Source organism: Dendrobates tinctorius, unplaced genomic scaffold, assembly GCF_039654945.1.
Source record: "Dendrobates tinctorius isolate UK_male_01 unplaced genomic scaffold, ASM3965494v1 ptg000062l, whole genome shotgun sequence".
NCBI classification, from domain to species: Eukaryota; Metazoa; Chordata; class Amphibia; order Anura; family Dendrobatidae; genus Dendrobates; species Dendrobates tinctorius.
In genome coordinates, this window is record NW_027361730.1 from 29,659,272 (window position 1) to 29,675,706 (window position 16,435).

General features: G+C 41.1%; 1 protein-coding gene across 2 annotated transcripts in view; it reads left to right on the top strand.

The window, feature by feature from the left end:
- The window catches only part of CYP11A1 (cytochrome P450 family 11 subfamily A member 1), an 85,820-nt gene that overhangs the window by 35,144 nt on the left and 34,241 nt on the right, over positions 1–16,435 (top strand). The window contains exons 1-4 of one of the 2 annotated variants that reach the window (XM_073579467.1): positions 7,661–7,924; positions 8,224–8,423; positions 11,148–11,351; positions 14,370–14,524. In XM_073579467.1, coding sequence (XP_073435568.1) covers positions 8,288–8,423; positions 11,148–11,351; positions 14,370–14,524 — 495 coding nt within the window. In that variant the 5' untranslated portion in view covers positions 7,661–7,924; positions 8,224–8,287. Of the gene's footprint in view, positions 1–7,660; positions 7,925–8,223; positions 8,424–11,147; positions 11,352–14,369; positions 14,525–16,435 lie in introns of those variants that run through there. The other variant, XM_073579466.1, reaches the window with a different exon arrangement.

Sequence of the window (16,435 nt, forward strand, 5' to 3'; positions counted from 1 at the left end):
GACCTTGGAGTCGTATTTGAGATGTTTTATTTCCGCTGATCAGGATGATTGGGTTTCATTTTTGCCCTTGGCCGAATTTGCTTTAAATAATAGAGCTAGTTCTGCCACTTTGATGTCACCATTTTTTAATAACTTTGGGTTTCATCCTCGATTTTCTTCAGGGCAGGTGGAGCCTTCTGCCTGCCCAGGTGTTGACACTGTGATGGAGAGAATGCACCAGATCTGGGACCAAGTGGTGGATAAGTTATCTCTCTCCCAGGAAAAGGCCCAGCGGTTTTCCAATCGACATAGGACCATTGGTCCCCAGTTTAAGATTGGTGATATGGTGTGGTTATCATCAAAAAATATTGCTATGAAGGTGGCTTCTCCTAAGTTTAAGCCTAGATTTATTGGACCTTACAAGATTTTGGAGATTATTAATCCGGTCTCTTTTCGTTTGGCTCTTCCTGTCACATTTAAAATCCATAATGTGTTCCATAAGTCCTTGTTGAAGAGGTTTGTTGAACCAGTTGTTCCTGGGGTGGCACCTCCGGACCCTGTATTGGTTGAAGGTAACATGGAATATGAGGTAGAGAAAATACTGGATTCCCGTCTGGCTAGACGGAGACTCCAGTATTTGGTTAAGTGGAAGGGTTATGGTCAGGAGGATAATTCCTGGGTCTCTGCCTCTGATATTCATGCCAAAAGATTGGTGCGTGCCTTTCATCGGGCTCACCCTGATCGCCCTGGTGGCGTGGTTGAGGGTTCGGTGACCCCTCCTCAAGGGGGAGGTACTGTTGTGAGTTCATTTTCCCCTTCGTCACTGAGGTCTGGTGGACTCCCTATTCTGGTAAAGGAAGGTAATGAGCCTGATTACCAGGCACCTGAGCCTAATGATGATGACTGGCTGAGTGGAGTCACGGACTGGATATAAGGCTGTCGATGCCCTTCTGCCCTGCGGGTGATTTCTCTGTGGACTTCTAGGAGACCAGTCTGATTCCTGCTCCTCTAAAGCTAAGTTTTCTGCTTTGCCTTTTGCATTTGTGTTTTGTTTTTGTTTGCCTTGCTTTTCTGGATTCTGCCATTCCCTGGTGGTGGTGAGCAGAATCTCCTTTTGCGGGTTGCTCTGTCTTCAGAATATTCCTGAGTACTGACATAGTCTTTTTGAAGCCTAGCGTCTTCAGGGCCTTTTTCTCTGTCAGTCTGTTGGCTCTTATTTTTATAGGGTTTTTCACGGATTGCAGACAGCAGCCTTCCTGTCCTTTCCTATCTAGTTAGCTTGGGCCCCGTCTTTGCTCAGTCTATCTTTCTGTCTGTGTTAGTGTTCTTTCTTCTTGCTTCACTGTCATTATATGTTGGGGGCTGCCTTTTGCTTTGGGGTCTGCTCTGGGGCAGTTTAGATTTCCCTTTCTGTCTTTAGGCTATATAGTCCTCCGGCTGTGATTGAGGGGTCTAGGGCATCGTAGGAACCCCCCACGGCTACTGCTAGTTGTGTTGATAGGTTCAGGGGTCTGCAATCCGATAGCTGCCAACTTCTCTGGTTTTCTGGACTTAGCTAGCATTTCTGTTTTTGCCTCCTACGGTGACTCATTCATAACAGCTCCCCAGAAGCCAAACTTCAAACTTTCTTCAGACCACTGTACCATGTCTTGCCTGTTCTCACACTCCACTGGGACTGTAACTCCAGCCTGCACTGCTGTTCGCTGCTCATACACTCGCACTAACTTTCTACAACAATTCTGTCTCCTCCCACCAACAATCTCATTGGTACAGCTAATTAGCTGTTTCTATTCTGTCTAAGACCAGCTAACTATTGCTATCCTATCTAGCATCTTACATTCTAACCCTGCAGTGCCCTCTAGGGTCCTAAGCACTACATAACACCCACTATTATTCTATATAAACCTCAAACTATCCCTAACTCTAGGCCCAACATTACTTTAATATCACAGTGTACAATACATATTACAAATATACAACATTCACAGTGGGAGGGCACGTGGCGTATCTGGACACCCCCTTACAAGTACGCTAATACCCCATGTGTGGGGGAATACTATTTTTGAGGCACAGTGCAAAGTTCAGAATGGAAGAGGCGCCATATTGGAGTTCAGATTTTGCTGGAATGGTTTCAGGGTGCCATGTCAAATTGATAGAGCCCCTGAGGTGCCAGAACAACAGAAACCCCCCTATATGTGAACCCATTTTACAAACTACACTCCCCAATGAATTCATCTAAGGATGTAGTGATCATATTGACACCACATGTGCCTCACAGAATTTTATGCCATTGTGTGGTGAAGAAAGAATAAATTAAATTTTTATCACTAAAATGTTGTCTTAGCCCCAAGTTTCTGTGTTTTCGAAGGGCCAACAGGAATTTTTGTTACAACAAACTGTGTTCCATTTTTCCGGAGTGCGCCAATACCCTACATGTAATCGGGAAATGTTTTCAGGCACACTGCAAGGCTCAGAAGGGAAGCAGCATCATACTATAGTGCAGATTTGGGATAGCCCCTGAGTTGCCAGAACAGCAGAACTCTCCATAAGTGACATCATTTTAAAAACTATACCACTCAACAAATTCATCTAGGGGTGTAGTGATCATATTGACACCACGGGTGTGTCACAGAATTTTATACCATTGGGCAGTGAAGAAAAAATGACTACATTTTTACCACTAAAATTTTGTTTTAGCCCCAAATTTTACATTTTCACTCAGGAAGTGGGTAAAAATGGCACCATAATTATTTTGTCCCACAATTTCTACTGAAAATGGCTATACCCGATATGTGGCTATACAGTACTGCTTAGCCATACGGATAGACTTGGGAGGGACGGAGCGCTATTTGCCTCCGGGAGCACAGATTTTCCAAGAATAGCTTGCAGACTCCATATGCCTAATTGCAAGAAGAGCAGAATCCCCCCTCAAGTGACGCTATTATGGAAATGATATCCCTTTGGGATTTTATCTACAAGTGTAGTGATGAATTTGACTCTATAGGGTGTTTTCCAAAAACAAGCAGCAATGAGTGCTGGTGATTGAAAATTGCAAACTGCTGTTGCAGTGACCAGTACGCTGTAGTGACCAGTACGTTGCAGTCACCAGTACACTATGCCCAGCTTATGCTTCTAGAGACATGCACCCATAAATTAGGTGGCTCTTATCGCTTAAGAAATGCCAAACATGTGGGCACTATATGTAGTTTAGGTACACTGTGCGGCTCAGAAGGGAGGGAGGCATTTGGATTTGGGAGTGCAGAATTTGCTGAATTTCTTTTGAGGGGCGAGGAGACATTTAGCTTTTCCAGAGCCTTTGTACTATCAGTAACTTGGAAGCCCTCTATATTTCCATTAACAGCTGATGGACCTGATGAGACCTTGTTTTTTTGTGGTTAGAGTTGAAGTTTTTATTATGAACATTTTACATAACATTTGGGATCACATTTATCTGGCACTCTAAGGCTACTTTCACACTAGCGTCGTGTGACGTACGTCGCAATGCGTTGTTTTGGAGAAAAAACGCATCCTGCAAAGTTGCCCGCAGGATGCATTTTTTGTCCATAGACTTGCATTAGCGATGCATTGTGACATATGGCCACACGTCGCATCCATCGTGCGACGGATGCGTTGTGTTTTGGCGGCCGCGACGCACACAAAAACGTTACATGTAACTTTTTTTTTTGTGTCGTGTCCGCCATTTTCGACCTCCTCCCTGGACATTTCAATGGGGCAGCGGATGTGTTGAAAATCTGCATCCGCTGCCCCCATTGTGCAAATCTTTCACAATATGCGTCGGTACGTCGGCCCGACGCATTGCGACGTACGTCACATGTCGCTAGTGTGAAAGTAGCCTTAGCTGAGCACTTACATTGGAGTTTCCATCTAAATCTCTGATTGACATGATTCAGATGAAACCCCTGAGGGATCTATTCACTACAATGAGGCAGCAGAGTTACTCTGGACTCCGTCTGGCCTCTGTTCTTCACTGTCCTTCTTTTCAGAAGTGCAAAAACTCTGGTCAACAGCACTTTTATGCAATTCTAAAAAAGAAGGGCACCGCCGCATCACAGGTCCTATATCATCCGCAATGCCTCCTGCTGCCTCATTATAGGTAATCGTCTACCAGGGGTTCCATCTGAATCATGTATTTCAGAGATTTACACTGAAACCCTGAAGTAAACGCTCAGTGCAGAGCACAGGATAAATTTGCGCCGAGCCTTACTGCGATCTTTGGGAGGCAGAATGAACAAGATAGTAGGTGAAGAATTGGTTTATTTATTTTTTACGCCGTTCCTCATGCGATATAAGTGATTAGGCAACTTCATTCTTTGGGTCGGTGCGATTACATCAATACCAGATTTATATTTATATTTAAGCATCAACATATTTTGAGAGCTATCATGTGAGGGCTTGTTTTTTGCTAGACGAGTTGACGTTTTTATTGTTACCATTTTCAGACACATGACATTTTTTGATCCCTTTCTATTCTGATTTTTGGGAGGCAGAATGTACAAAAATCAGAAATTCAGGAATTCTTCAGGTCAGTATGATTACAGCAATACCACATTTATATCTTTTTGTATGTTTTGGGGCTTTTATGCAAAACTATTTTATAGAAAAATAATTATTTTTGCTTTATTCTAAGAGCTATAACTTTTTTTTAGTTTTCCTCTGATAGAGCTGTATGATTGCTTGTTATTTGCGGGACAAGATTACGCGGTACCATGTTTATTTATACTCATCTTTTTGATCATGTTTTATTCTACTTTTTGTTCGACGGTATGATGATAGCATTGTTTTGTGCCTTGTTTTTTATTTTTTTATGGTGTTCACTAAATGAGATAACTAATGGGACAGATTCATAGGTTAGAAGAAAAATATGCTCATCCAACCACATGCACCTGTAAAGGGTAGACACCCGGAGTCATCCTATTCAGGAACGTCAGAAGACGTCGGGAAATAAAGTACTTCAACTGGATTGAAAATTAGCTTTTAATTGTCCACATTAAAAAATGAGGTAACTGGACACCACATGTAGAGATACACACCATTTTATGGTCTTTTCAAAGGGGGCATTGCTCATAGGAATATCTGGGAGCATGTCTTTAGGCTGCAATACATGATTACACTGTCAGCACCACCCCCTTGCTAAAGACCATATACAGCTCTGGCAAAAATTAAGAGACCACTTTCAAATGTTCAGTTTGTCTGATTTTTCTCTTTATAGGTATATTTTTGAGTAAAATGTAAATTGTTCCTTTAGTCTATAAACTTCTGACAACATGTCTCCGAATTTCCAAGCAATAAATTTTGTATTTTTTTTCTCACAAAGAAAAATGGTCAAAATTAAAAAAAAAACAGTGCTTTCAGACCTCAAATAATGCAAAGAAAACAAGTTCATAATCATTTAGAAACAACAATACTAATGTTTTAACTCAGGAAGAGTTCAGAAAGCAATATTTTGTGGAATAACCATGATTGTTAATCACAGCTTTCATGCATCTTGGCATGCTTGCCACCAGTCTTTCACACTGCTTCTGGCGCAAACATTTAAGCAGTTTTTTTTGTTTGATGGCTTGTGACTATCCATTATCCTCTTGATTACATTCCAGAGGTTTTCAATGGGGTCCAGGTCTTGAGAATGGGCTGCCCATGACAGGGTTTTGATGTTGTGGTCTCTTAATTTTTGCCACAGCTGTAAATTAGCACTAAATAAAACGCTCATTATCTTTGGGACAATATGGCAGGTTTTAAAACAAAAAAAGATAATAAAAATAAAGAAATATATAAAAGGACAAAACCTGTCCAGTTACTGTATAACCTAGTGACAGGTCTTCATTAAATACTGAATGCTATTGTGTGACACCTCATATGTAAGATTTCAGCTCAAGTACTACTGTATATTTCTGTTGTACCACTTATCAAGTGTCACCCCTAGGCCTCACTCCGTGTTGCACGCATGTGTTGTATCCACTTTTTTAATGGATATAACACATACCCATTATAATCTATGGTGCTATAGTGTCCATAGAAAACACACGGAGACATGTCAGTTTTTTCTTGGTAACATGGATGAAAAGGGCCAATACAAGTCTATAGGTCCATGAAAAACAAGTCTGATCTTTGCTTTGTAAATTATAAACATTATAAATGGTCTTGAGCTTACAGAGAGATTTAGTGACATACATACTGTAAATTATAGTTGCACAGTTAAATCTCTTGCACAATTTATACCAAAGAAGCAAAATTTTAATTTTCTCAAGATCTCAGCTGGAACCACTGAGTGTCACTGTTTCCTTCTGTATTTTTTCCATGACCTACATTATAAAGACAAGTTCTCACCCAGCAGACCTTGAGGGCTGCTTATGAAGACTGCTTGTACAACCTACAAAGTCTACATGTCCCTTTGTGTTCTAATTGTCCTTTTTTTGGTCAAGTGCTCCCAGTTATTCTTCACAGTGCATGGAAGTTATATTTGTAGGGTCACAGAACACAGCAAAAACTATTTAGAGTTGTGAGCATTTTTTGCTAAGCACAGATTAGGTCCATTCATCATATACTGTATATAGTGAATAATATGAATTTTATTTTGTAAGAAATTATTCAAATGTGATAGGAGAAAAGAAAAGGTGAATTTGACTGAAAATAGTCATTTTGGCAGAAGAAGGCCATTAGATCCAGTAACCTTCTCCGTGCTAAGCTTTACTTCACCTGGAATAAATGGTAAATTTGATGCCTTAGATTTATTACTAAATAATCTATCCATGGCAAAGTGATATCTCTATTGGTACAGTGAACCCACAGCACAATCTCGCCAATCCCCGTAGCTACACCCATGCAGTAACGACACATGCAATAATTTTATGATGACCCTTTAAAAGCAGAATTAAATAACGATAACACATTGCCTGCTAGTGTATGGTTATACTTGTATGTAATAGTATCAACCATGAGCAGCCTTGGGATTATGGGTAATAAAACATGAAAGTCATGGTCATTAAAGTAGTTATTTGTGTTTGAAAATATCTTTGTCTTTACTGTGCGTCAGTCATGGATATGACAAACTGCTATGTATGCTGGAAATGACTATATTTCCAGTAAGAGTCAATTTTGGTGTGTGAAAAATCACTGGAATAATTATGTTATTCTGCAAGACTCCAAGGTCCATCCATCATCATAACCATTACTCATCGCACTGTCAATGTCATGTTGCCACACATCTCCTTGGTCCTTTAGTTAGGGCAAGGGCACAGCAGAACATAACATTTCACATCATAGACTATTTGCTTGGTGCCCGTCTTATCTAAATTATGACTTCTATCATCTTTTAACCATTTACATCACAAGTGAAAGTAAAACGCTGCATATCTCTTCTTGGAATTCATGCGTGGTTTATTAGGATTATGCTGTGGCTTCCTTCTTGGAAGCTACATGTGGTTTATCTACACTCTACACACTCCTATGACAGAAGGGACTTGTCGAGAAATAAGGATATTTCTTTTAATTATAATTTTTTCATTTTTTGGAAATTAGATCTTGGTCTATTGTGCACCACTAGCCTTTTGCATGACCAGTGTATCTGGTCACTGTCCACACTTGTAGAGTCCATACATTTTATGGTGCAGTCTACTCAGACAAAGTCATAGACATTAACACTCCACCGCTGTAATTAATACATGTGGCTCGGTATTATCGGTATTATCACTGCACCAGATCTGCTGAATGATAGGGACCCTTGAAGAAGTCAATAAATTGACATCTGGGACTTATAATTCCTCCTGCACAGTCTGATATAATCAGCACTGAATGGACAGGGTCAGACAAGTATACTTTATAGATTTTGAGTATCTTGATATATAATGGCCAAGCATGTCAAAAAGACATGATTGTTTAACGCCATTCTACATCAGTATGGAGATTTTTCAGGAGTATGAGTTACAAGGTATATATATTTCTACCATTTTTCTATTGTGATGATTCTAACATTGTTCCTTTTGCTATTATTATGCTATGACTATTATGTAATATTTACTGTAAGGTTAGTAATAACTTTTAGTGGACAGAAAGAAAAAAAAATATATTTTCTTTCAAGTAAACAACAAAAAAAATGTAATATATTTTATTTCATAACCAACATCTAACATAAAATATGTGCAGTTAGAATACTATTCTGAAGTACCATACTTTATAAAACTGCATTTGCCACACATGGAGAATATACCAATTACTATAGTCTTTTAGGTCTGGGGAAGAATGGCGATGCCAAAGACTGATACTGAATCGAGAGGTCCTCTCTGTAGCAGGGATGAATCGTTTTTTGCCTCTCCTGGACAATGTCGGACAGGACTTTGTTCATAGAGTTTACACTCAAGTGGAAAGAAGTGGTCGGGGGAAGTGGACAGCTGACCTGACCAATGAGCTCTTTCGATTTGCTTTGGAGTGTAAGTACTAAGCAAAAGAACAACACTGTTTTTCTCCCTATACATCTCATTTATCCTTTGAGTGCTCACTGGACTTAGGCCGGCTTAACATTTGCGGATGTCAGAGCTGCGGAGGGCTGCATATTTCCTCCATGAAGCTCCGCTCACTGCCACACCTAGTCCATTCTGCTCTGCCTACATCTGCATGCAGTCTGCGTACCTATCTTTAACATTGGGTATGCAGGCCGTACGGATGTATGCGGATACCTGCATTGAACGCAACATGTTGCATTTTGTTGCGGTCATCGCAGCGTCAAAATGACGCATGTGGAGGGATCCGCATACATCCGCACAGCCTGCGTACCCAATGTTAAAGATAGGTACGCCGTCCGCCTGCAGACATAGGCGGAGCTGAATGGAGGAGGTGTGGCAGTGGGCGGAGCTTTACGGAGGAAGTACGTAGCCCTCCGCACCTCTGCCGAACACTGGTGTGAAACTAGCCTTAGTCTTTTTGACACATTGATCATTTATGCTCATACAGAGGTAGGAAATGACTTTCAATACAACTCTATTAAGATGGAATTTTTCTGCCTGCTTCATTGTGGTGTACTGGTGACCAACAAATGAACACTTTAAAAAATGTTTTTCAAATGACTATAACAGAAGATAACTATGGAAAAAGTTTCCAGCATGTTGTAAATGGTCATATGAAACAGATGTTATAGTTTGACATGCTTTTTCCTTAGTAAGTAATAGAAAATGTGATCTATGTACAAATAGAATTACCATACTTTTAAAGAGTCTTTTCATTCAAAGCCAAAATAAAATCATGGTCTTGTTGCTCTTATATCCCATTTTGCTAAAACAATTAGTTAAAGCTGTTTTCAGCCTACATGCCGATCCAATAAGATCAGGAAATGTTCTGATTCTCTTGCTCTGTAACTTGACCACAACTATTTTTCAGTGAGCAGTTCTTCATCATCACCATTCCTCCAGCACTATAGGTGCTTGAACTTCCTTACCTTTTTTCCCAGCATGTATTGATATTGTCTTTGTCCAATGGCTTGCCTGTCTCAAACCTGGTCCTCTGTTATGCATGTGTGCAGTTTGAAATTCAAGTTCAGTATTTGGTCAGTATTTCTCATCAGTAGTGGGTGAAAAATGAAAAAGTAGTGATGTCTTTATATTATATTTTTCCTCTAATTGTGCAAAAAAAATCTGAGAAGAAAAAATAGCACAAGGATAAGGTCTCATCTGGTTCATAAATATCAGAAATTGTATATATAGTTGCTGACTTGATCCTGGGTTGAAAGGCTGCTGCGGATCAAAGGGTGATTTCACCAGAAGAGCAAATAAAACATGGAAAGTCTGTGGTCCATATCCTCGCTGCCATCTGGTGAAGAAACGTCGGATGCCAAAAGTATTATAAAATAAAAATATTTCCTGAAGAAGAAGTGGGTTACACTTTGAAACTCGTAGAAAAATGAAAGAAATTGTTATTTTAGAATACTTCTGGAATCCGACATTTCTTCGCAGGCTGGCAGCGCGGATATAGACCACAAACTTTCTATGTATTGTTTCCCCTGATTATTCCACTCCTGGTTTTGGCTTACAAATGCTGATGTAAAATACTGACCAAATACTGAGCGTGTCAATGTGGCCTTAAAGACAGATTGCTCTTGACAATAAGCAGTGGTCAGCAGCACGTTAAACACAAAGGAGTTACCTAGTGGCCGGAAAACTGACTGATCTTCTAGGGCAAAAAATTAAATTTCAGGTAAATTAAGTACCATACTTTTCATTTTTGTTATTATTGCATTGGCCATCAGTGAAGCCTAATTTTAGTGAAACAACACTGATACTATAAAATAAAGCAACAAATTTCTACAAAAACAACATAAAATCTTTGTTCGTGAACACTTTTATGTTATGTTATGTGTTTTCATACGTTTTTACAAGATTTTTCTCTAGACATTTTTTGCATGACATCAAAAGGTTATAACATTTCACAAAATTAAACCTTGTGGGGAGTTTTATTTTTAGTATTGATTTACAGCTATTATCAGGCTATAATGCTTTAAAAGATGCAAGAATGCAAAAGAAATCCCACTAGGTGCTGTAAAAAAATACATACCGTAGTTTTTTTCCCAAAAGACACTGTGTGAAATCAAACTTATCATACAGTGAAAAATTTTCATCACCATCATTACATCGCACCTATGCGTTTTATCAAATTTTAATATTCAGTAATTTATGTAAAAATGTTAAAATGTATTATCATAGGTCGGTTCAGTGCTGTGAATCAGCATTTCACTCCCTTTTCATATGTCACTATTGGATGCCTGCTACACTAAGTGATTTCTAATTTGTTTAAAACTTAACAAAATGTAATGATGGGATTTGCAATGTTTGGATTTATTCCCACACTCGTTTACAGAAAAAACTAGGCAACACCCTTATCTTTACTGTAAAGTGAAATTTAATAACTGGTTTCACCCACATGGCTGACAATAATTGCAAACAAATGCTTCCATCAGGCAGTTTTATCATTGCAATCCATGCGGTATACATAATGATCTTTAATGAGTACATTTGTATGTGTGATACTCGAATCTACACGAGTCCGACCCATCCTGGTGTCAGATTTGAATTTAGTTGTTCCCTGTAATAGCTGAAAATTATACAAATGCATACATATTAGCACAAAAATGTGCAATAATTGATCTGAACTGACTCTTCTTACAGCTGTCTGCTATGTACTTTATGGACAACGTCTTGGTCTTCTACAAGATTACATAAATCCCGAATCTCAAGAATTCATAGATTCAGTAACTGTCATGTTCCACACCACCAGCCCCATGCTGTACCTTCCTCCACGTCTCCTGAGGTTACTCAACTCCTCCATTTGGAAAAACCATGTGCAGGCCTGGGATTCCATCTTCAACCATGGTAGGTGGATGTGCAGCAGCTAATAATACTCTTTATACAGTGTGTTTTCTAAATAACCATCAGTGATAATACCCACACATATAAGTAAATGAGAACTTTATACGTTGCACCCCTATTCACTCATGCAATTTTGCTTTTTTTCTGTGGTTTTGCTCAATGTTTTTCAATATATTTTTACCCCCAAAAATAGCATGAAAACCACAGCAGAATATTTTTTTCCTATTTTTACCAATTGTAATCAATGCGTTGGGGTGAGGCTACACATTTTGGTTATTGGCCATGCATTTTACATTTAAAACCTATACTGAAATCTGCATAAGGAAAAAAAATCATGCATGTGTGACAACACAGCATATCTTCGCAAATATGCCAGACATATTATTTCAGTAGACCAATGAGCATGAGCTATTGTTTATATGTGTCTGAATGTTGACTCAGCTCGGCTGATCCAGGGGGCCTGCAGGGGACTGGTGTTCGCAGACACCATCCAAGGGCTCCAAAACCAGGAAGACATGTAGACAGACCCTGCAGACCCTAGGTGAGGCATTCACAGTAGGTTTCGAACGCCACCATGTCCAACCCCACCAGCTCGGCCTTGGGAAGATGAACAGCGTGGATGTATGTAAAGCTCTGTGGAATAAGATAGCACTATATAAGAAAAAGAATAATAAATAAATAACGGATCGATGGATTGAATACTGGGTCACCAACACCCGGTTGGATTTGACCCAGAAATTGGTCCATTGGGATGCCTAGAACGTTGTGGAGAATGACAAAAACTCAGCGAAGATGGACCCAGAAGAATTAAACTGCTTTCCATAGCAAGGATCCACTGGCAGTCTATTATCAACCCAGTCCCAAGCAGCCAACCCAGTCCCAAGCAGTCCGAGTCCAGGAGTTGTTGGTCACATTGGAACCTGAAGCCTCAGGCAGGTAAAGGGCTTGTGTTATGGAACCGGTTTTAGGAGCAAAAGTACCCCTACCACCTGAGCCAGATCCTACTCCCATGATGGGCTCCCACCCAGGAACTCATCTCCGCTACAGAGAAGTGCTAGTGTTTAATGAGTCCAACACCGAAGTTGATGAACATCTGCAAGATTTTGAGACCCTGATGCTGATGCACCAGTTGCCAGCATCTTATTGGGCCAAATACCTGTGGACTAGTTTGACTGGCAGGACATGGGATGCTTTCCGATCACTTGGGCCTCAGGATTGCCTGGACTATGGGACTATTAAGGACACCCTGTTGGCCCTTTTTATCAGACATTCCAGACATTGTCTTGCCAGGGGGCATCCTATGTAGAATTTTACAGTAAAACTCAAACGGCACTATAACGGCTAGCTCAACGGTAGGGCTGCCCACTCCGCTGTTGCCCTCTGGGATGTCATCATGCTTGAGCATCTTATGTTAAAAATGACACTAGAAATATGAGAGTTGGTAGCTGATAGAAAGCCCGACACCCCAGAGTAAGCAGACCGATTAACCGATGAGTTTACAGCCAATCAACCCTCCTGGAGACCTGATATGCCCACTGATCCCAGAAGACCCCTCAACCAAAGATTCAAATGACCATTAGCCACTGAAGGAGGACTATCCCACTACTCAGCAGAAAACCCACCAGGACAAAAGTTTACAAGTAGTACCCGTGACTTTCCCAACCCACGGTGCTGCTATATGTTCTAGTGCCTTGGATACATGGCCAAAGATTTCCCCCAGGAGTCAGGCCCCCATGCCTGGAACCGGTAAGATGCCCAGCCAATCAACATATCTTAAAATGAGTCAGCAGGATCTGAGGGATGCTACTGTACCTCCGGGATACACCAGCAGTGGAGGAAGTGATATATCCTGTCCATACTCTACGGTGGGTTGGCCACCCACCACCAGCCAGCCTCCATCTCCACATCCAGCCGGTGAAGGATGGTGGTATTCGGGCCCAGGGACTTTGGAACATTGGGTCTTCCATCACCCTGGGGAGCCTAGATATTGTACCACCAGAGCACTATTTATCAGGCCACCAAGTGACCATCTCCCTGACTGGTGGTCAGCTCTTGGACATTATTCTAGCACATGTGCGGTTGGACTGGGGTACCGACCATTGAGAGGTCGAAGTGGTACTCATGGATGGTGTCTCCACCCCTGTAATATTTTGGGGAATGACCTAGGACAGTGGCTGTGAACCTATGGCACGCGTGCCAGAGGGGGCACGCAAAGCCCTTCTGGTAGGCACGCGTGCCATCTCCTCAGGACTAGAAGACGGTAGGGGAGCGGCAGGGCAGCCGTCATAGGAGGCTGGAGCCAGTTTCTGCGACTAACTTCTGTGCCTGCTTGCTGCTAAAGAGAAATGAATATTCACTGCACTGGCAATGAATATTCATTTCTCTTATAGCGTGCACAGTTACAGCTGCAGCCGTCGGCTTCCAGCAGCTCCTGTTGCTGGCCGATCACATGTCCTCACTCATTAAGGTAATGAATATTCACCTCTCTCCACTCCCATAGGCGTGGAGTGAATATTCATTCCCTTATTGAGTAGACACACTGCAGTAAGTAAATAAATAGTAACACGCTAGTCGGCGCCAGCGGGAAGCCAGCGAGAAGAAAATGGCCCGGGATGTTCGAGCGCGATCAGCGATATCCAGCAGAGGACCGGGTCACAGGTATGTGTCACATGTAGAGAGATCAATAGCGATATCGCTGTTGTGTCACAAAATCGGTGACGCTTTAGCGATATCGCTAGCGATCTCGCTATGTGTGAAGGGGGCTTAACTCTAGCAATTCACCTCACTATCTGCCAACCAGGATGAAGCAGGAGCAGCTCCTGACTCTAAACACATCATGTAGCACACTAGCTAATTTAATTTATATTTGTGCCCAGGCCTATCACTGGAAATCAAGCTTAACCATGAATAGACTGTTTTCTGAAACCATTATCCCATAACATATAGAAATAGCATAATTAATATATGTACTGTATATATTTGAGCCTACTTATTTACAAAGATGAATATCTTCTTTACCAGCGGATCGCTGTATACAGAGTATCTACAGCTCTCTAAGGCATCGCTCAGATAATAAATATTCAGGAGTCCTTTCCAGTCTCCTTCTTCAGGATCAACTTCCACTTGAAGACATTAAAGCTAGTATTACTGAACTGATGGCAGGAGGCGTGGACACGGTGAGACATTGAAAATGACATACTGTTGTTTTTTAACAGATAATGCTGCATTGATTTTTAATTTAGGATTCTCAAGAAGAGAATTTCTTAGGGAAGAAATAGTATAAATTTATGCTACATTATAGTACTGGAAATGTTCACTTAAAGAGGACCTTTCACCAGTTTGAACATGTTAAAATGTCCATGACAAAATGTGACAAGACACCGTTAGTTCACAATTTGGTCAAGAGAGCAACGGTTGATTTCACTCTCCAAGTGGGAGCACTCCACTCTGAATCCATCTCCTGTTTTGTGTTGGATAATTTACCTGCTGGATTGGTACTGGGGTTTCCATGGTTGTAGACTCACAATCCAGTTATTGATTGGTGTCTGAAGGAGATTGTGAAATGGAGTCCCAACTGTTCCAAGAAATGTCTAAAAAATTTACAAATATGCTCCGCTAGTCTGGAGGGTCTTCCGGGGTACCTGAAGGACTTCGGAGATGTGTTCTCAGAAAAAGAAGTGGAGATACTACCTCCCCATCACCCCTATGATTATGCTATTGACCTTATTCCTAGCACCAAATTGCCAAAAGCTCGCCTTCACAATTTGTCGGGGCCTGAGTGGGCCGCCATGAAAGAATATGTTAACGAGAGTTTACCGAAGGGTCATATACGTCCTTCCTCCTCCCCTGTAGCTGCTGGATTTTTCTTTGTTAAAAAGAAAGATGGGGGTCTCCGTCCTTGCCTTTCAAGAACTAAACAAGATCACGGTTAAAAATACCTACCCAATTCCACTCATCCCCGACCTATATAATCAGCTTCTGGGGGCCAGGGTGTTTTCTAAACTTGATCTTAGAGGAGCTTATAATTTGATATGCATCTGGACATGTGATGAGTGGAAAATTGCATTTTTAACGTCTGAGGGTCTGTTTGAAAACCTTGTCATGCCTTTCGGATTATCTAATGCACCTGCTGTGTTTCAAAATTTTATGAATGATACTGTCTCTGATTGCATTGGAAGATTTGTTGTAATATACCTCTATGACATTCTAATTTTCTTGCCAGACTTGGACACTCACCAGGAACTTGTTCGTGTGGGGTTACAGAGACTGAGGGAGAACTCTCTGCTAAATTAGAGAAATGTCTTTTTTCTGTTCGGGAAATCTCTTTCTTGGGGTTTTTCTTGTCAGCAGAAGGGTTTTAGTCGGACCCTGGGAAGGTGCAGGCCATAATTGATTGGGTTCAACCTCGTGATCTTAATGCTTTTCAGCATTTTCTGGGATTCACCAACTATTGTAGAAAATTTATCAAGGGGTTTTCACAAATTTCTAAACCACTTACTGACCTTACATGTATGGGGGCAAATCTCAAGGTTTGGTCACCAGGTGCTATCAGGGCTTTTGAAAGATTAAGAGTGTTTTTTGGCCACACCCATTCTGATCCAACCTGATCTTCAAGAACCATTCATTGTGAAGGTGGATGCTTCGGAGATCGGAGTAGGGGCAATCTTATCACAGGGGCCCAAAACTCTGACTAACCTGCATGTGCTTTTCTTTCTAAAAAAATTTCACCGGCGGAGAGAAATTATGATATTGGGAATCGGGCGTTACTTGCTGTCAAATTGGCCTTTGAGGAATGGAGGCATTTTTTGGAGAGGACGGTTCATCCAGTTACGGTGATCACGGATCACAAGAATTTAGCTTACATTGAATCGGCTAAAAGGTTAACTCCTAGACAGGCCAGATGGTCCTTTTTTCTCTCGATTTAATTTTTCTATTACATTCAGGCCAGGGTTTAAGAATGTGAAAGCTGATGCTTTATCTCGTAGTCTAGATTCCATTTCTCCTCCAGAACCTCCATCCTCCATTATTCCTCAGGGTATTGTGGTGTCTATGGTAACCTCGGAGCTGGAAGAGGAGATTCGTAAAGC